The sequence below is a fragment of the Anoplophora glabripennis genome, unplaced genomic scaffold, assembly GCF_000390285.2.
Source record: "Anoplophora glabripennis isolate ALB-LARVAE unplaced genomic scaffold, Agla_2.0 scaffold31, whole genome shotgun sequence".
Taxonomy (NCBI): domain Eukaryota; kingdom Metazoa; phylum Arthropoda; class Insecta; order Coleoptera; family Cerambycidae; genus Anoplophora; species Anoplophora glabripennis.
The window spans coordinates 1438594-1460482 of NW_019416897.1; the positions used below are offsets into that span (position 1 = coordinate 1438594).

The 21889-nt window shown below is 35.2% G+C and overlaps 1 protein-coding gene across 1 annotated transcript in view; it reads right to left on the reverse strand.

The window, feature by feature from the left end:
- Window positions 1-728: 728 nt before the first annotated feature.
- The window catches only part of LOC108905740 (J domain-containing protein), a 44380-nt gene continuing 23219 nt past the window's right edge, over window positions 729-21889 (reverse strand). The window contains exons 3-4 of the mRNA XM_018708745.2: window positions 13160-13276; window positions 729-2258 (exon numbers count right to left, since the gene is read on the reverse strand). Coding sequence (XP_018564261.1) covers window positions 2034-2258; window positions 13160-13276 — 342 coding nt within the window. The 3' untranslated portion in view covers window positions 729-2033. The remainder of the gene's footprint in view (window positions 2259-13159; window positions 13277-21889) is intronic.

Below are 21889 nucleotides of genomic sequence, written 5' to 3' on the forward strand. Positions count from 1 at the left end.
TTATTTTATTTAGATTTCTCATAAAATTACAATATTACCATGTCAGGAATAGCATGACAATTAAGGATTTGGGATAAAGGGTAATTCACGGAGATAATTTATAAGAAAACTTAAAAGGATACTAGAGAAAAGTACAAAGAAATTACGAGACCTCATTAGTATGAATTTTATGGAGAATATAGTTCACCTAAAACTTTTCCCTTTACGAACATAATGCAATATGATAACTTAGTCATTTTATATCTCATTTGTCTTCTCAATGCCTGATCCAGAGGCGGCTTTACGCCCCTTCATGTACAAATTGGTGCCGCCCTCTGAAGCCCTACGGTACGCTGCTGGCAAAGCTCCAGTGTTCAGGCTTGAAGGACCAGAAGATCCCCCCGACGCTTTCTCCTTCGCTTTGATGGGCGACCTTGGCAACGACTGTAAAGTAAATATTCAAAAAATAACATTAAGTTCTGAAAAGTGTTCTGGGGATTCAATAAGTCACAGGCTGCTTCCGGTTTAGTGCACTTGGGATGACGGTGTAAGGCAGTTGTCCAAATTTTTGTACATGCTTCTCTATTTTGGAACACAAAGGGAAATACCATTTGGAAAGTATATACAGTTTCAAAAGTTAATATAAAAATTTTGACTATACAGTATACACAAGATTTAACCCTCTAACAAAGACTGGTTCCCTACTTTACAGGTTACACAAAAAATAATTATAATAAAAGGTTAACAGGAACGTCTTATTATAGATTTATTTACTTCAAACATTTATAAATATATTTTTCATAATGTATATAACATATGATTATAATGTGACAACATACATATATCAAAATACAGAGGTGTATAGGGATATGGACAGTTTGTGCTTACCCTGATCAAGAATAAGAAACGAAGATATACACAATTGTAACATTCAGTACACAGAGACACACGCGGAAAATGATGTAATATCACAATTCGCCGCACGCCATCTAGTGCCTCACGAACTGAAACAAAGACAAGCGCCATCTAGTATCAAACATCTACGATTATTAGTAGGGACCACAAACCTAAAGGGTCTGATATTTCGTTGAATTTTTTAAAAACTTGTACATTCAGATTTCAGGAATTGGTATTACATCATCCCCGCATCTGTAATTGAAATTGGCATTCCCTACAGGTGTGGTTACAGTATCACCATGCAGACGAAATGCTGTAAACTTTATACACATTTAACATTTAGAGAAATCAATAGGGGGCAACCTAGGAAATCGTTAAGGGGGAAATAAATTTAAATTATTAGGATAGAACGGGTCAAAAAATGCTATACTAGGTTTTCAACTAGGTACTTAAATACATAACTAATATCACATTACAATAATGGATAAAGAATTGGTTGGTCCAAATACAAAAATAGATTGTCGACAAAATGCCACTGGAATTAATATCAAAAATATAATGAAACGTCTAAGTAATACCAGTCGAAGTTAAATACGTTCAGAAAATATTATCTATACGCTTAATTGTATTTTAGACAGGGTATCTCATACATTCACATATTTAAACGAAAATATTTAGTATAAATATAACCCTTTTCTCATTATTTTTTTCAGATCAAGGTAGTTTTGAAGAATCACGCCCTTCAGAACTATATGAAAAATGTAATAACAAAAAAATAGAATAAATAAAAGTTACTTACTTTTGGTACTGACGGTATAAGATACCCTAGGAATTTTATTGAATAGGAGGTATGATATATACCACTTAAGTACTTGAGATTTTGACATTCATAATTTTAAATGGGCGCCTTAAAAGTTTTAATTTTGAAAATATTATGTCCAGTTTTCTATTTAGGGATTGTTACTTATTTAACTCATACCCAAGATACTTCTGATTAATTAAAATAATAGTGGTTCCGGTTTTAAATACGATTCTTTCTTTATTTTGTAATTTTTAAGGCACCCAAAGAGAATTGAACAAGTGAACGGCTTGCTACTGTTAAGGACTTGGATACACGAACGACATGACACATGACATGGGATGGGGGGCATGACGTTTTAAATCTCGTAATTTCTGAACTTGTTGACAACCTCGCTGGGCGCGTCACCGGCACCCCAAGCTGAGCCGACGCCGCTGCGGCCGCCCCAATGTAGGTTGGCGCCACCCTCCGAGGCGCGCCGCTGGGCGGCCGTCGTGCCGCCCGCTCCCAAGCTGGAAGGGCCAGACGATCCCCCCGATTCCAGCATGCGATCCTTAGTTTTCGGGGTACTCCAATGCATCGACTAAAAACAAAACAAAACCATTAGTAATTACTTTATGCAATTAATAGATAGAGGGCATGAAAATGAGCTATTAAGCAACCGATGGTGTAAATTTTCGAGAAAATTAATTAAAAAATTTAACCACCAATGTAAGCCGACCCAGTGCATCTTGCGCACGCGCACAGCCACGCTTCGGACTCGCTACATGCGTGAAGCGCTACTACAATCAAGAAAATCTTATGTTGTAGTCGGTATGTCTTGTATTCTTTAGTTGTATATTGCTTTATTACTTAGCCGGTGTATAAAATGTTTTAAATGAGACTTGTCGTTTGTATACGATCTGTTACCGCAACACACGACAACCTAACAGAAAAACAGTGCAAATGGCAGTTCAAAGGTTACGGGATACCGTCAATGTTCACCTGACATATGTAGGTCGCAACATGTTTTCGACAATGAAGAAAACATCATAAACCTCGTTGAGGAAAATCCGAGGCGCAGTACTCCCGACATTGGCCGAGAAGTTGGAGTATCTAACAGTACCGTGTGGCGTGTAGTTCATACATCATGGTTCAGAAACGGCGTTTCCAGGAAAAAAGTTTTTTTTCGCCGGTTCTATATGTTTTTTGGGGTGCTGAATCCGAATCTGAGGTTTTCCACCTCGCCAAGCGTAGGCTTCACAAAAAACCTCAAATTTTCCGCACTTTTTTCAGTTTTTTAACTATTACCAAATTAAAGTAGACACAATTTCCTACAAATACGTATAATAACTCTAAAGTCTGGACAATCCATAAAGTCGTTAGATCGTGTTGAAAAAATGGCATTTCTTGACTTTCCGCTAAAAAAGTTGAAAACATTCTAAGTGCGCGGTGGTGCCCTACCAGTGACTATAACAAGAATTTGGAACAAATTTGTATAATGAACAATAAATATCAAAATCGCTTGTAAAATATGTATATTATGTTGTCATAGCATCGAACATTTGACAGATGTAACATTATTGTCGTACTGCTTTGAAAATGGTGTATAATTATAGTGTTGATGAAAAAATTATATTGTTGAATGCTATCTTTCTTGTGAGGATGCCATGCGCACTAGACACGAACATGCACGAAGATTTCCCGCAAGTCGCATACCTCATAAAATGTATATCGGATATATCTACAACAAATGGAGAAATAAACCCCACAACGTTCTAAGATGAAATTATTTTATTTTACTTTAAAAAACCCAGAACATTCGATTCTCGATGCTTCGAGGTATTTGGAGTTCGATTGAGAGTTTTAAAAGTAAAACCCGATACAAAAATTATAAGGAAACTGCGTCACCGGTAGCACTACTACTATTAGCACTGCCACCATGTTTGATATTGCTATTATTATTTATTTTTATAATTTATTAGATTCTATCTTGTGGACTGAGGAAGCCACTTTTACAAGTGGAGTTTTTAATAGAAGGAATTCACAAGACTGGGCGTCAGAAAATCCACACAAATATATTCAGAGACAAAACAGTATTTCAGTCTGTTGTGGTATTTTTCGATATACCGTCTTTAGTCCAGTATTGTATAAAAGCTCTTTGAATGGAGCGAAATACATTGAACTTTTCAGAGGAGAAATATTTTATTTGGTAAATGCCCTTGATGTGCAAAATATTGTTTGGCAGCAAGACGGCGCTCCAGCACACAGAATAAATGCCGTTAAGCAGCACCTAGACAACATTTATATTGACTGGATAGGTACAATTTTGTGGCCTTCCCGAAGTCCCCGATAGATTTTTTTTCTCTGGGGGTACTTTAAAGAATAAACTATATAAAGGGAGAACAAATAATCACTTAAAAGAAAAGATTTCTCAAGAAATTATAATATAAATAATAATATTATAAAGATATATCTCTATTATACGAGGTGATTCACAACATATCCAAAAAAATTTAAGTAAGTTTTCAAAATACCCTGTGTGAATAACAATCCCCGGGGAAGAGGGTTCTTGAAAAAAGTTACTTAAAAATCTGTTTTTTCTCTGTTTCTGTTTCTGGACATGTTGTTACAAACAATTGAATAATCCCCTCTAATATTTATTCTAGTAGAGTCCCACATTTTTACATAAAAAGTAATTCTAATTTTTCCCTACGACCCAAAGACTTCTTCGACATTTGGAACATGAAATGCGAGGCATATTTTTAAATAAACGATTCAATATTTGTTGTTATTTTTTTAATCGCCTATTTTGACTTCTCCGCGCCGTAAGTACATCCCTGGCTTCTATATTTCAAAACAGTAGCCACGAAAACCCCCATTCATTACAAAATACAAGGTGAACCACATAATATCAAATGTGCTGCGTAAATTATACAGTAGTGTTTGTTACTCTCACTAATTGCACCGAAACCATTAATGAATTAATGAAGCACTACGCGGAATTAATTTATCACTATTTTAAAAATAGGAACCACAATTAAATTAACTTGTATCAAATAATGGTTTCGTCGAAAGCATTTTGGAATAAACAAACAATTAATTAATATATACGGCGCGGCGTTTGTAAGCTATTTGATTAATGGCAAACTAGCAAAAAAATATGGAAATGTGTGTCCATAACTGATTAATTTCATATTGCAAAAAAAGTTTAAGGTAGCCTCTACTCTCTACTTAAAGGCCGAACCTGAATATTTACTCCCACTTGTATTGAACAACCAGACTTGCGGGTGTTTTTTTACAGGCGTATAAAATTTTTAAAACGTATGCAAAAATTCCCACCTGGATGTTACTATCAACCACTGGTATAACCAGGTCGGACCAGTAGGAGGGCATACCTTCCTCCTCAAACTTTCGAGCGTGAAAATAGAAAAATATATTCTCCTTTTTTTTTTTGGTTATCACAAAACCCTTTTTTAACACATTTCATTCGACTCCCCTTCGGCTCTTCAGCTCCCTTCAAAACTTTTCTGGGTACGCCACTGTTATGAACATCCAAGTTCGTCCGTCAAAGAATTATTTTGTGTACTTTTTACAATTTCCAATTTCCTTTTCATCCCTCTAACAAAAACAAACGAAAATTATTTTAATTAGTAATTAAGCTATTGAATGCAAAAAATAGTGAATGTATTGTCGTGTGAGAAGCTGCTTCAAATTTCACCCATGTTTCTAATCCACATCAACAACTCGCCGGTAGAGTACAAAATCAGTTAGAGGAGGCAGTACATGACCCAGAACATCTAGCATGTTACTTAAGCCACCCAGACAATACCGGTTAAAAAAAAAAACAAAATTTTTACCGATCTTTCGAATTCCGCCGGTAGAGTATATAGTGCTTATAAAATCCGATGTGGTGGATGTTTGAAATTTTCTGGAAAATCTGCATGAAATTCACAAAATTCGCGCATGAATCGTCAAACACACCGTCCAACCATGCGACATAGTCGACACTAAAAGCTGAATCACCTCGGACAACGGATCAATATCGTTCTAGGAAAGGTAGAAACCCCTTCATTCAGAGTGCCCAAAATTCGAAAATCCATAATGGAAATCTGGCGGAGCCGTCAAGAGGTGCGACTGAACGTCGACTCTGTTCATCCGCAAATCACTCATCAGGACCTAATACCTGGCCAGTATGTGTTGTGAGACCGGTTAGCTTTCATCGCTGCGTATACAGCTTATCGAACCAAATATTATCCAAACCAATATACACAACAATATCCAGTAAACTTTTTAGATAGATAGATAATACAAATTGCTATAATTTGTTGTAAGCTCAACTCAGATTGGATCTAGCGTCCAAATTGACTAGGTTTCACTCAAGTCCTGCATCTGATACACAACTGCTCAATAGACCAAAAAAAAAGACACTGAAAGATTACAAAAAGTGCTTAAAAACAAAAAAATTCAAAGAAATTCAATCGAAAGTGTCATTAAAAGTGTGTCGAATAATTATACGCAACTACAACAGAATGTACCATACCAGGTTTCAAGTTCTAAGCTCTAGAAAAAGCCGAAATGGAAAAAGGCTAACCAGCGAGAATCTGTCAGCGTACATTCTCCAAATACGGTGCATTGTTATGGGAATAGGAATCCGCAATAACCCAATTCCGCGAGGTCAAGGCTCAGTTAACGACTAATATCGCAAGAAAGAACTAATGGAGAGGACGGGATATGACAATATCCAATACTAGTGCTTTTAATTATTTTGTTAAATTATGACTATATCATAAAAAAGTGAGAAATCTCTACTTCGGTGTAGATTTTTTAATTAACAACGAAAGAATGTTAAACTGTTATTGCTTCATAGTAAATTCATACAGTTCTAAAATGACCTAACAAATGACTGTAAACGCTAATGCTATATAAAATTCATACTTCTTTGTACAATGTTTAATAATACGTTGTACTAACACTCTAACATTACTAACATGTAACGTGGTAATAGATAAAGTAATCGTATGTGGACAATAAAATGCTACCAACACTGTTTCTGTTGAGAGTTTAAGCTCCGCGTAATTCCGTTAATCCGTTTCCAATATTTTTATGTTGATAGTTTTAATACGTAATAATTTACGAAACATATAGATATATATCGTTCAAAAGGAAAATGCATATGTAATTAATTGCGTTTAAAATTGTATAGGATAGATGTAAATATTGATATTCGTTTAATACGTTATAGATTTAAAAGTGCATTTTATCAAACCGAGTGACGAAAAGCATATATTCAAATGTTTTAGTCGAAGATATAGGGTATAAGAGGTTTGACTGCCATTACTTCAGCATGAGATAGAGTGATCATAATCATAAATGAATAAAAAAGTTGTTTATTACAGAGGCGTAACATTAACAGTTTTCAAAAAACAGCGAGTATTAATATTGGGGAGTTTCATCACAACGTGGCAACAGCGCTTAACCTATTGCTACACAGCCGATGTATACCACGTGTGCACGCGGCAGACTAGTGAAACTTGAACGAATGTTCTTCTGTTAGGGATGTGTCGGTGGGAAAAACGTCGACGGTAAATGCGTCGAGCCTCTCTATAAATTAATAATATATCGTGATACTCACGAATGGTAAACATTTTAAAAAAACAAAGAGAAACACCTTAAAAAAAAAGGAAATAGTGGTACGCAAAATACACTCCCGACATGGTCGAATTCCAGATACAAACTAAATTGCGTATTGGTGGACAGCTTAGTACCTCGTCTTATCTGCCGTGCCGTTGTCACATTGCGCGATATGAATTTTATCGAATTTTAAATTTATTACAGCGCTAATTACCTATTTTTTAGAAAAGAAGTTTAAAAAAATTATAAACATTGTATTTTATGGTATTCTATGCGCGCAGTTATGTCAATACTCCATAATTAATCGAACTTTTGTACATCAAGTTGGAGATATTGATAATTTTTTTCTCGGTAATGGTTGAGTTTAGGATCCATGTCATATAAGGTTTTTTTTGTTTATTTTAATGTATTCTATCGTGTGTTAAAATTAAGGCAGTCAAACTTCTAACACCCTATATATTTGTCGATTCTTGCATATTGGGAATAAATTTTTTCTCAAGTTAGCCGGAAAATAAATAATGTTTCTAATTTAGCGATATTATTATTACTTAGAGAACAGTATGAATCATGCCATGATTTAAATAAAATTAATAGTAGTATTAATTATCTGAAATTTTAGTAGATCAATTACTATAAATAATCGGTATAATTATTAAATTGTCGATGGTGAATACGAGACTTAGAAAATCATTTTGACTAGGTACATCCTTTGAAAGATTAATCTCAAACTAAATTCATCTCAACTTATTTACTTTTACTTTTAAAAGTACTAAATGTAGGACGTCAGTAAAATTTGTATTTGTTTAACAATGTTGTTTAATATTTGACGTAATAGTATTATTTTACCAAATATTGATAATATTTTGTATAATTACCAAATTATTTCTTTTATCATTACGTAAAAACTTTCGTTTTGGTACGACACGTGAGTAGCATCGATAGATTTCGCATCTGTTGACAAAGCCTTCTTCCTTTGCAAAGTAGGTAACAATTTATAAATTAGAGACACTAACAGATGTAAACAATAGCAGATGTTATAAAGCAGGAACTTTTTGTTAAGACTGGACAGCATAAAGGACAAATTATGAATACGTAGGTACCTGTGTTAAATACGTGGTGCGATTTTTTTTTATTTATTCATTGCCGTTGATACAAGGTCATATGTACCCATATTCATTTTTATGGTAGGTACCTAACTTTGTTACCTATTAATCAGTTTTATTTAATTTGCCAGAGTATTAAATGTACAGGGTGATTCACAACTTATCCAAAAAAATTTGGGAATAGATGCAGCATGAGAAATGGAATCAATATCGTAAAAAAAAATTTTGTAAAATCCTTATAGTTTCCGAGAAAAAAAATATTGAAGTTATATCACATTCAACCACTACATAGCTGGACAACTGTAGTCGCTAGCGTCATTCGCCACGTGGCCTTAGCGACTCCGAATACTGAATTCGGATTTTGCAATCGTCGTTGCGATATTTACCTGTTATCTGTGGTGTTTACAATAGGTTTTTAGTAGTTAGTGTCAAAAATGGGTAGTTAGTGTCAAAAATGGTTTGCGTGTACTCGGAGTTGATGGATATCGTTTTAATTTATGGTGAAGCATTTGCGTTATGGTGAAACAAGACAACATTTGTGTTAGTTCGTAGAAACTGAGTACAACGGACCTAAATGTGTTTACACATTGATGGATAAAGTATTGAACAATTGTTGTAACATCGGGTATGTAAATTGATTTTATTATTTAAAAACACAAATTAATTTTATTAATTAATAAAGGCAAAAGCAGTTGAATTTGCCGATATAAAATAGGTGCGATAAAATTCTATTTACATATTTCTTGCGAAAGTTTTTGTCCGTTTTTATCACACCGCCATGCGGGTCGCATTGTGCGAGGTCAGGTTTTACAGTGGACCAGTTTCCAGTGCCGTGCAGAAGTGTATTTTTAAATCATTTTCGAACTGCCCTTTTTGATTTTTTCTTTACAAAATTGTATTTGTAAGGGTCCCCTGTACATCCTGAATTTTTTTTGGCTAAGTTCTGGATCACCCTGTATATATGATTGTAGGGCACCTACCAAAATTTAAATTGAACATCTACCTGTACATCTCAACTGTATGATAACGTAGTATTTTTTAAAAATTGAAATTTTTGTTGTTTGCTCTTGTATTTTTACAAGTTTCGAACAAATAAGTGATTTTTTGTTACAGATTGTTAGTTTTTATATTTTGTCTAATACAGACAATACCAATAACACTAAAGGGTTGTGTAATCTTCAATAAATTTTATAAGCTAACGTGGGAGATGGCTTAGAACTTTTCAAATCGAAATCGATAAATGTATTTATTCTATATTGAACAATTTCTGATACCCTCAAAATGATACACCCATGGAACTTACTTTCCGCACGCCTCACTATTGCCTACCATTTTGGACCTGCAGTGAACCTCAGCTACTTCTTACAACATTCGTTCTTATTTGGGCTATGCTTATGCTAAAATGTGCAGTCGAGAGATGCCCAATTTAAATAGCAAAACTTCCAGTTTCTACTACTTTACATTGGATTTTGTTGTCCACAGCTGTACACCCTATTTAAAACAATGAGGATATTTCTACAACACGTGTTAACACGTCAAGTCAATGTGTCCTAAGCTTACTGTCATAGCGTCCACAATCGATAAACAAAAAAAATAAGATGTGAAATAAAGCTATATCGACGATTTTCCTCCCACGTAATCCACATCGTCCAGCTCAACGTATCCCACTATTTGAGCGGAATGTTCTCGCTAGAGCGAACCCCCGCTTTGTCTATTGTGGCAGCCCAACCGACGGTGAAATACTCCGGATGGATGCCGGCTGGGGATTTGTCCATTTGCTGATCGAAATGCCGCTTTTCATGACACCCCGAAGCACCCTTGGCAATAAAATCTCTGCAAACAGGTCATCAGCGCTCCCCGTTCGGATTTGCTCGTTGATTTCAGGAGATAAAAATCTCCAATGTTATCACTTTCCCTTTGTTACTGCGAGGGCAAATCTGATATAAAAAAGGGAATTTTTTGTTTTATAATCATTGGGACAAAATAGAAATACAAGGATTATCCAGAACTTAGTAACAGTTGCTTCTAATAAATACTGTATGTATTTATTAACAACATGGACTTACCTATTAAAAATTTACTAAAATTAAATTCGTGTATAAAATAAAATAATTATAGTAGATAATGGAGATTTCATTACGAACAAAAGAACACTACAGTTAATTGTTGTACTCCATGTCCCGAGTGCGAATATTTTTCGAATTTCTCTCAACTATCGAATCTGACTTAGAAAGCAATTTATAGGACCCATACGCGAGAAGAACCCAGTTAAAAGTAGTTGCCGACCATCCATGTGAAGCAGAAGACGCCAAGTCGAAATCAAAATTTTTACCGATGTTTCCAATTCAACGAGTGACTGGCAACAACTCACGCGGGACACCCTAAATTTACAGTCCAGTTTCCCCGCGAAAAAACTAGGAGTTGTCTTACATAAATCTAGAATAACAGCCAAATTCCACACGAGGGAAATCAATAGTTACGAATCGCTCGAGACCGGGAAAGGCCAAATGTCAGGATCCAAACCAAACAGCAGCACCGAAGAATCCGCAAGGCCACCCCGAATTGGGTGATCGAACGTCGACTCTAAGATCTTGACGTACAGAACCAAAACACTTACCTGGCTAATACTCAGTACAACTTTATGCTTTCAAGCTCATTGCATTGTATAAAGCCTAAAAGTAAACTTTAAAGCTATATATTGTCAATACATTTTCAATAAACGCATTTTTACAATAGAAACATTGTCGAAAATTTTTGCGAGCTCGCGAATCATCAGTCTAGTGTCAAAATCTTCGACAACCTGTATATCGAAAATGAAGAGGTCTGACGAGTATAGTCTTCGAGAATATCTTGTTTAAAATGATATTCCTTATACTCTACTGAAGTCTGTTTATTAAAACGGAAACACCCGGTATACGTTTCAAAATGTTAAAAAATTTTAAAATTGCAAACGATACACAAAATTACTATTTCCGGTAATATTTAAGTAAGTCCAACTAAATAAAATTGTAAAAATATAATTTGTCAGAGAAGTTAATCGTTTTATTCGCCAGAAAAGTGCAGCACAAGTCGTTGTGACACAAATAATCTAATATTTTAAACAAAAATATTCTAGATTAATCATACTGAATCGCGTACCCTGAATGATATGTTGCCACGTTGCATATTGAGAAAAAAGAATAAACGAGTAACTATATTTTAATAATAATTAATTCGATTGTACAGTGTGACAAAATGTGGCTGAAAATTAAAGCGACTGAATCTTCAGGGCAAGCTTGTTGTAAATCGCGCTTTATACTGGGTGTTTGTAAATAAGTGCGAAATATTTTAGAGGTGATTGCCGAAGGAAAAAAAGTTCATATAAACGTAGGTCGAAATATGCTTCGTTTCCGAGATACAGAGTGTTTAAATTTTAATTTTTTATTAATTTTTATTAATTATTTCAGAGTTTTAAAGATAATGACTCGAAATTTGACGGTTGTATTTTTTATAGAAGCATTGATAGCAACATACTAGATAATGTATAAATAGAAATTAAAAATACAAAACTTGCAATAAAATGTTTTATTTTTTTTTGCTCAAAAATGGTGCACCTACGAAAAAAATTGAAGAGACCAATTTCATTCAGAATTGATGGCGGATTTCTAAAAAAATATCAAAACTGGGTTGAAATCGTGTGAACTCAATGATGTTGTATCTGCGTACATGTAGTGACGTCACTAACGAGGCTGACCTAAACATAACCTCGAAGATAAATTACACTTTGGCATAGCACACGAAACTAAAATATGTTTTATTGTTTATCCGAGCATAGTGCAATTGCAGCTAAGTCTGTGGTTGAAAACTTTTTAAACATGTTTCTAATAATATATATACTCGCGCTCACTATTTACTTACTGAGCCTTTAATAGTAGTATTAATTAAAAATGCATGTAAGCGACTTTAACGCTGAATTTAAAATATTAAAGTCACATTTACATTAATTTCAATGCATAAATAGTATATACAGGGTGTCCCGGTACTAGATACAAAAAAGTCGAGTACAAATAGATGCGCTCAAAATAGTATCAGTTCTTCATATATTTTTTTTCTTCATACGGGCCTTCGTTAACAAGTTACGGGCCCTTAAAGGTGAAAATTTAAAAGTTATTTTACTTTACAGTCTCTGCTCTAAACTATTAACTTCAGCATGCAAATTTGGTGAACGGTAACACATGCATATAGCTTGTTTTTGATGTTGTAAGTGAAACTTCATTATACCTAGAATGTCAGGTACGGACTATGCCCAATGGTTAACAACCCAAAATTTTTGCATAGATGACGATCGCAATCTGCCTGTGGCAAAAATAAGTTCCCTGGAGAATTTGCCAACGGTAATACCTCTTTGTTCAACTCGGTAAAATTAACAGTTTAGGAAATATTTGTGATTTTATGTCACAATGCTCATCGAGCGGCGCCTCCACCATTTTTTGTTTTTAATTTCTAATTGGACATAAGTTTCAAGCCCTAACTTGTGCTTAAAGCTTAATCATCATGAAATTCGTGATAAAATCACGATGTGATTGGAGGAGGAAATTTAGTCTATCTCTATCCACTCAATCCCACAGAACTGCCAGAAATTTCTGCAGATTTTAAAATAAAGTTCCCGTTAATATTTGACTCATCCCCGTATCACTTTCCCGAAATTAGTTTATTCGTTTCACACAAATGAATTCGTTCCTGTTCATGAATGACGTTAGATGTATAACGAGTTTCAAGCAAGACTTACCTGATGTACATGTTCCTTCATGCCCAACCACTGTTTGTAGCTAATGGATATTCCACTATTTCTCCATTTGTCGTAATTGGACTTCCTCTCGGGGTCACAAAGCACCTCCTTAGCTTCCTAGAAATAGTAACAAAAATATGAGCATATTAATAAAACGTATAGTTGTATACAGGGTGACCCAGAAAGGCTGGACGTCCAATAAATTTGTTTTTCTTACGGAACAGCCTGTATATTTTTTCATATTCGGATAAAACTTTTTCTTACGAATAATCGATGTAAGGTTTTATGGTTCTATCTCACAATCAAATAACAAGCGAGATATTGCGATAAAATGACATTTATTTCAAAAAATTTTATATAATGTTATTTTTCATAAAAGAAATTGTACATGGAAACGAAACAAATGCAAATAATTAACGAAAAAAAGAAAACGAAAAGGTTTGCAAGTTTAGTAATAAAAATTAGGGTTCTTTTTGTTGGCACTCAGGTCACTGATAAAAATTATTAAATTTCGTGACATTTTCACAAATTAATACGTTACTATAACCTTAATAAACTTCCCAAATTCATCACTGAATTTTTTGGAGCTTAGAAGGAATGGAACAACTGAACGTGAAAGGATAGAGATCTTAATGATGGTTGGATATGGTGATAAGTTACGAACCGATGCAACAGCATGTGAGCTGTTTAATCAAACACATGCTGACAGACCACCAATTGCACGATATACGGTGAGTAAATTGGTCGCCAAGTTTAAGAGACTGAGTGTGTGATAGGAGACGACAAGATCGACCTCAAATCGCTGAAGAAACCAAGTTAAATGTATTGCTGAAAATTGAAGAAAATCCTCATCAGTCAACAAGACAACTAGCCCTAAACAACAATGTGGACCAATCATATGTTGTAAAGTTGCTTCGTACAGAAAAGTATCATGGATATACATAAAGTCCAGCTGATACACGAATTAAATGAGGATGACACAGACCGCCGGTTGCACTTTTGTGAACAATTAATGTTACGGTGTGATGAAAATCCAAACGTTCTAAGCGACATAATTTTTTCTGACGAGGCCACATTCTGTTTAAATGGCTAAGTACATCGCCATAATTGTAGATATTGATCAAATGACAATCCCCATTGGGCGCAAGAATTCCACAGTCAGCATAAAGGCAAATTAAATATATGGGTGGAGAAATCATAGGAAGGCGATTTTTAGGTCCTTACTTTTTTGAAGAAAATCACACTGCTGCTAGATATTTAGATTTTCTGCGTTTTGAGTTGGTGCCGGCTGTAGCAGTTCTTTTCCTCAACACTGCAGACGGCGATATATTCCATGAAAATATTTAGTTTCAACAAGATGGAGTTCCACCTCACTTTGGCTTAGAGGTTCGGCAATATCTTGATGATACATTTCCTGAAAGATGGATAGGGGGGGGAGGATCTCTTGAGTCGCCCCAGCGTTCCCCCGACTTGACTCTTCTGGATTTTTTTTCTATGGGGTTATTTAAAATCTAGAGTATATTTCAATCGACCAAATAATTTAGCCGACTTACAACTGACAATTCGTGCTGAAATGGAAATAATCAGCCCGGAAATTATTGTGCGTAGTGTACAAAGTGTTTACTTTCGCGAGAGCCAGTGCCAAATTGTTGGTGGAGGACAATTTGAAAATTTACATTAAATTTCGTTAATTATGTGTATTTGTTTCGTTGCCAAGTATAATTTCTTTTATGAAAAATGCCATTAAATCATTTTTTGAAATAAATGTCATTTTCTCGCAATATCTCGCTTGTTATTTGAGATAGACCCATCAAACCTCCGAATATGAAAAAATATACAGGCTGTTCCATAAGAAAAAACAAATTTCAAATTTATTGCCCGTCCAGCTTCTCTGGGTCACCCTGTATACAACTGAATTATCTTAAAAGATGCCCCTCCCGAAAACAAAATCGACCTATCTCGGCGTTTTTTAAAAATCACTCAGTATAAAAGTTATGAATTTTGTTCCAAACTTTATCATCACGCTGTATATCAAAACGCTATTACTTTTATAATATTAAAAAAGGGCGAAGAACAGTATAGACGAGAAACCTCTTCATCTTTTCCTGCTAAACAAAATGAAAATATATTTTCCCTTGTTGATATCAGTATTTTAATAAAATGAAATGACGCGCTGTTTTTATTATTAAAATTTCGCGAAATATCATCAAGTAATGAATAAGACAGAGGATTTAATAAGAGGAATGTCCATTCACGTAAACAATCTGTTAATAAGCCGCCTCATTACATTGAATGAGTCTTCACCTGGAGGAGCAAACAACAGCGGATCAATAACGTCTGCAAAACAATGAGCCTTTATGTGAAAGCAACCTTGAAGAAAATTCAGTGTAGTATTATTGAGATGTCTCGCGATGAAAACACAACAGATTTATCCGAAGATCTGCGTCCTTATAACTCAACTGAAATGTCAGTTGTCACAAAGATCGATAAACTGGAAGGTGCTATCAATACAAACAAGGCTTGCAGTTAGCTTCCTTGGTACGTGGAATTCTCTGAAACTTTGAATTGTCCCGTTTTCGCCAGGAAACCGAAACAGAAATCGGTTTTGACTGAAGCGACTGAAAATAGAACCAGGTAAATTATAAACATAGATTAAAGAGAACAAACTGAAACGCAGAACACAATAAGGAAAAGAATACTTAGACCGCTGATTTAGATCAATTGCTCGTGTCCTCCATTTTGATTAATACACAAACGAATTCGGTTTTTAAGAGTGTTCAACATAGGTCAGCATGTCTGGCGTTATTTCTAGAAATGCTACTGTAATGCGCTGCCATATATCCTCCACGGTAGTTAGTAGTGTAACGTAAACTTTGCTTTTTATAAATCCCCATAAAAAGAAGTCGCAACTTGTCATATCTGGCTACCTTAAAGGGCAACTCACTGGTCCCCCGCTTCCAATCTATCTGTGTATTTCGTGTAAAAACTGACAAACAGCAACGGTATTGTGAGGTGGAGCACCATCATGTTGCATCCACATTCTTCGAAATGTAACTAAAGGAATGTCGCCTCACAATTCTTCTAGAGCGTTTGTTAAAAAGTTTTAATAAACTGCTCCAGTTAGATGCTGGTCAAAAAATAATGGTGCAATAACATGGGTTCCCAAAATTGTTCTCCACACGTTCAAAGACCATCGTTGGGTATGAGTCGTCCGGAATTGGTGAGGATTTACTGTATCATAACAATGCCAATTATGACTATTAACGAAACCATTTTAATGAAAAGTTGCCTCATCGGAGAACATGACCCGTTTAAAAAAAATCATCATCTTGATTTAAGATCTCAAGTGCCCTTTGACAAAACTCCAGTCTTCGCTGAAAGTCTACTTTTAGTAACTCTTGATGTAACTGGATGCGATAAGGATGTGCTGTGCTGTGCTTTTCTAAAATCCTATGTGTCGACGTAGTACTAATACAATTGCAAGGCCTTTCTGGAGGCTGTTACATAGCTACCTTTTCGGACTTTAGAAAAGAACTTGATTTTTCTGGAAAATTGTTAGAGATAAGTATGGACAACCTTATATCAGTCGAAAAGGCATTCAATTTTGCATTCACCCATGATAATTAATATGGGTCGTTCCATTTGAAACGTTTTTCAACTCGTAAGATTACACAGCCACACACACAAAAAAAAAGTTGGGTATACTTTTTATGCGACATATATTTATTCGTAGTAATTTGGCCTCCTGAACACGAATCTGAAGTCAGAATTGGCCCATCACGTCACAATTTTTTCCTAACCTCAAAAAACTTGTAAAAAATGGTGAAAATTGATGAAAATTTACTGGAAAAATTTGGAAACAAATTTATTTCCACATCAAATGGTATATTTTTATGTAAAAGACTGCTGAATTCAAATCACTGTCAGAATTGAGCTAGAACGTGTGTTTTTTTTCTAACCTCAATAAACCGAGCAGGAATCACTATTTTCAGTAAAAATTCAAGATGGCTGATCCAATATGGCGGGTGTACTTTTTTGAAATCCACCGATTTCAGTAAAATTTGGCATCATAATTCATTCATTAATCACACACCTGGAGCCAGATTTTCATAAATCAAGGTAAAATTTGTAGGCAGAGTCATAATTTTAGGCCGAGTAGACGACATTTTTTCGGCAAAGTCACATTTTTAGATTGAAGGCATAAGCAGATGCAGTGATGTGCTATGTGGCAGTAATGTGTCCTTTTCCTTGAACTTTAAAATTATTAAGAAATAAAAGCATCTAAATGCCATAGGAAAACTGCATAGTAGTTAAAAAAATCTGATTGGAAAACCATAAGCCCATGCTCGACTAAATAAATGAAAGAATAAAGTAGAAATTTTTTGTCTTGTCCCATGGAAACAAGCACATCACACTACACATCATTACATGTGTAGAGTCCTTAAGTCATTTTTTTAAGCGAAGTCACATTTTTAGACGGAGTGGAATCTTTTACCTTGATTTATGAAAATCTGGCTCCAGATGTGTGATTAATGAAGGTGAGATCAACCAGCAATCCTTATGATGCCAAATTTTACTGAAATCGGTGGATTTCAAAAAAGTACACCCGCCATATTGGATCAGCCATCTTGAATTTTTACAATGTGAATTCATATTCGTAATCAGCGACCCAAAAAACCCCTTTATACAAAATCTGGTCAAAATCCGCTCAGAATTTGAAAATAGCGATTCCTGCTCGGTTTTTTGAGGTTAGAAAAAAAACCACACGTTCTAGCTCAATTCTGACAGTGGATTTGAATTCAGCAGAGTCTTTTACATAAAAATGTACTATTTGATGTGGAAATAAATTTTTTTCCAAATTTTCCCAGAAAATTTTCATCAATTTTCACTATTTTTCACAAGTTTTTTGAGGTTAGGAAAAAATTGTGACGTGATGGGCCAATTCTGACCCCAGATTCGTGTTCAGGAGGCCAAATTACTACGAAAAATATGTCGCATAAAAAGTATACCCAACTTTTTTTTTGTGTGTGGCTGTGTTATTAAATGTAGATCTCAGTATTTCCGAGTCTGAATAACGTACACAGATGACAAGATAGAGTAACGAAACGAGTAGAGAAACGAACTGTGAAAACTGCAGGTTTCTAACTCTTACGGTTTAGATCAGGTATGAGCAACCTTTGCTTAGCTGAGGGCGTAATTTCGGGACTTAATCTACTTAAGGAAGTAGTGAATATAAAAACCACAAAAATTCACACAATTTTTTATTTATTAATTATAATAGCATAATCAAACATATAAAAAGCAAATTAATAAAAAAAGATAGAAAAATCAAATGAAAATTAATGAGATACTTGAGTTTGAAGCTGAGAAACAATACGTTCAATATTGGGGTCAATATTAGTAGTACACAGGCGCAAAATGTTTTCTAAATTAACATCTGTAAGCCGAGTACGATGCTTATTTTTATTAATTTTCATGATTGAAAAAAGCTGCTCACATTTATACGTGCTTCCAAATGTGCAAATTATTTTCCGTGCGAAAACTCTCAGCTGTGTATACTTTTCTTCGGAAAGATATGTTCTGTAAAATTCGCTTAGTTCCACATCATCAAGACTTCAAATACGAGTCTTCTTGAAACTCCATTTGTAGGTGAAGCGAAGCATCTTCCACATTACACTTACAAAGATTTGCAAAAATATTAAAAGTGCTATCCATATTCTTAAAATCGGAAAATCGATTAGTGAATTGCTCTGACAGTAGTTCCAGTTCTTCAGCATAGCGACCGTATTCAATGTTTTCGTGACTGGATAACGTTAAAAAACGAAAACAGTTTTTACTTCTCATTTGTGTTTCCCACAAGCGAATTTTGTTTTGAAAAGCTTTAAAATGACTGAACAGCTGATTTACCAATTGCCCTTGTTTTTGAAGCTTCAAGTTCAGGTAATTTAAGTATCCTGTAATGTCTACCAGGAATGCCAAGTCACAAAGCCAAGTTGGATCATAAATTTGCGGCAATGTTTTCTCTTTCATTTCCATAAAATCAGCTATTTCTTTTCTAAGGTCGTAAAACCTTTTTAGCATTTTACCTTTGCTTAGCCACCTTACTGCGCAATAATATGTTACATCATCCTGTTCTGGAGAGAGTTCATCCAAAAATACTTTAAACTGGCGATGGTTAGATCTAATGAAATTAATGGTATTTACTACCACATCCATAACATTCTTCAGTCGAATGGACTTAGAAGCACAAGTTTTGTTGGTGAATAATGCAATGCAGAATTATTAAATCACATTCTTGCATATTCATAGCGGTTGCTCTCTCGAGGGCCGGATTGAAGCTGAGGGAGGGCCGGGGGTTGGGGTTTGCCCATATTTTGGTTTAGATGCTATCTAGCCTCATTTAGAGAGCTGAAATCGTGATTTTTTTCAAAAACAACTGAATATCTCGAAAACGGTAAGTTTTAAACAGCATGTACATTTAATAAACTCTACCTAATATTTACCAAGGAATTAAAAAATGCAATAATATACAGGGTGTTCCATTTAAAATAACAATATTATGTAGCGCCCACGCAAAATGGAACACCCTGTAAAGCTAAAAATATTTTCTTTACGTGGCCTACATGATTCCAGGCAACTTTTATTAAAACCCTTTTTTTAATTTTACAGTTACAGAGTTACAGAAGGGGGAACACCCTGTATAGTTATGATTATTCAAATATATGGAGTCCTTTGAATTGTGACCGTCTCCAGTGAGTTATGGATCTGTAAATTATTTTGATTAATGCTGAGTCTAACACTTTAGTTCAAGTTTCGAACTATTTGAACTTAAAAAATTTGCTAAAATTCGAAAGATTGATGAAAATGTTCGCAACTTTCTACATTGTCGAACACGTCTAAGCGATTGGGACATGATCAGGATCGTCAGACATGTCTACAAAATTTGACAGCCACCGGGGCTTCGTAGTAGGATTTTCCGGAAATTTTCGAAACATGCGTGAAATTTCACTCCGCCTTCTGAGGTATGTCGTAGGTCGTCTACGGCTTTCTGACTTTAGTTCTGGTAGTTTTGTCAGGATTTTTGCCCCATGGAAAAATTGTAGAATTTTTTTCGAAACATTGGTGAATTTCGAATTTCCAATTAATGCTGGGAAACTATATACTAGGCTCACAATGTTTCCGAAATTTTTATATCTTCCCTATAAAGCCGCTTTCAGCCAATTAATAATGTCCCAGTTCGCACTCTATTTAATGGTTTCCAGACGCCTTTTTCATCAGAACGACATACGCTTTCAAAGATGAAAAAAAAAACGCCGCTAAAAACATGAAAGATTTTCCTCGCACCGAATAGCCATCAAGGCTCGTTATCGTTTTCTCGTGCGACTGATTGCATTAGTTTTCGCGCGGCGCAACGAAAAAAAAACTAGATCGATAACGTACACCGGCGGAAACTCGAGGTGTGACATTATTGGCTGCGGCGACTGTTTGTTAGCGGAGTTTCAACTTCATTATGTTCCGTTTCTATGGGAGCGGACGAAGGAGGACCCCTGCCGAGGATTTAAAACTAGAGAATGGCTCGATCACTCGACTTTGTGATGTTGAGTGAAGTTAGCCCCAAAATTAATAGAAACAAATTTACAACACTTCTGAGGTCATCTATGATTGTACTACAACCAAATGTCATCCACAAAGTTACTGGACCGCCAGGGGGATGAACTCTGTACCTATATTAGACCAAGAAATAAAGGTGAAAAATCATGGAGAACTCGTGAAAATTACTGGACGTGATTTTATTATTTAAAAAAAAAGAAGGTTCTACGTTACATAGAAGCCGAGATATTACAAATTTGACATTGTCAGTTTCTTCCTGGTTGAGAGGAAGATCCCGCCACCACCACTCCCTGAAGGGCTGCTGCCGCGTACCCTTACTTTGACGGGCTCTGGATTGATCAATTATGGGCAAATTCAATTAAAATTAACAGGGCATAAAGTTTAAACCTTCATTTACAAAATGTTAAAATTTCAGGTCTTAATATTTATAACAAATTGCTGTGATGTAAAAAAAAATTGCTAACTCCGGACCTATTGGTCGTAGAAACTTGTTTTTTTTCAATTTGTTGGTTTTTTACGAGCTTTTGAATGGTGTATACAGGGTGTTAAAAAAAGAGTGTAAAATATTTCAGGAGGTAATAGTATGAACCAAAATAAGCAGAAAAGTCTTAATAAACATGGGTCCGCAAAGTAACGGAGTTGCGGAAATATGAACCACTATTCGTTTTTCAAACATTATATTTTATTAGGAATAAACCGACAAAGAAAGCTTTTAACAAACAAAAAACAAAGTTACAGAAGATGTTCAAAGTGCCCTCCATCCATTTCCAAGCAGACACGACATCTTCGTCTCAACGATATTCGAACTTTCGAATACACCCTCCTTGGTTTGGATTTCTTGACACTTTTGATTAATGAGTAGCTGCAGCTCTTCCAGGCTATTTACAGGAGTATCATACACTAATGTCTTCAAATATCCCCAAACAAAGAAATCTAGAGGGTTCAGATCAGGCGATCTTGGAGGCCATAAAACAGGTCCGGCCCTTCCTACCCATCTATGTGGAAAAGTTTGGTGTAAATGCTCTCTAACGGCCATGGAAAAATGAGCTGGAGCACCATCATGCTGGAACCACATTTGTTGCCTCTGATTCAAAGGAATGTCTTCCAAAAACTCATACA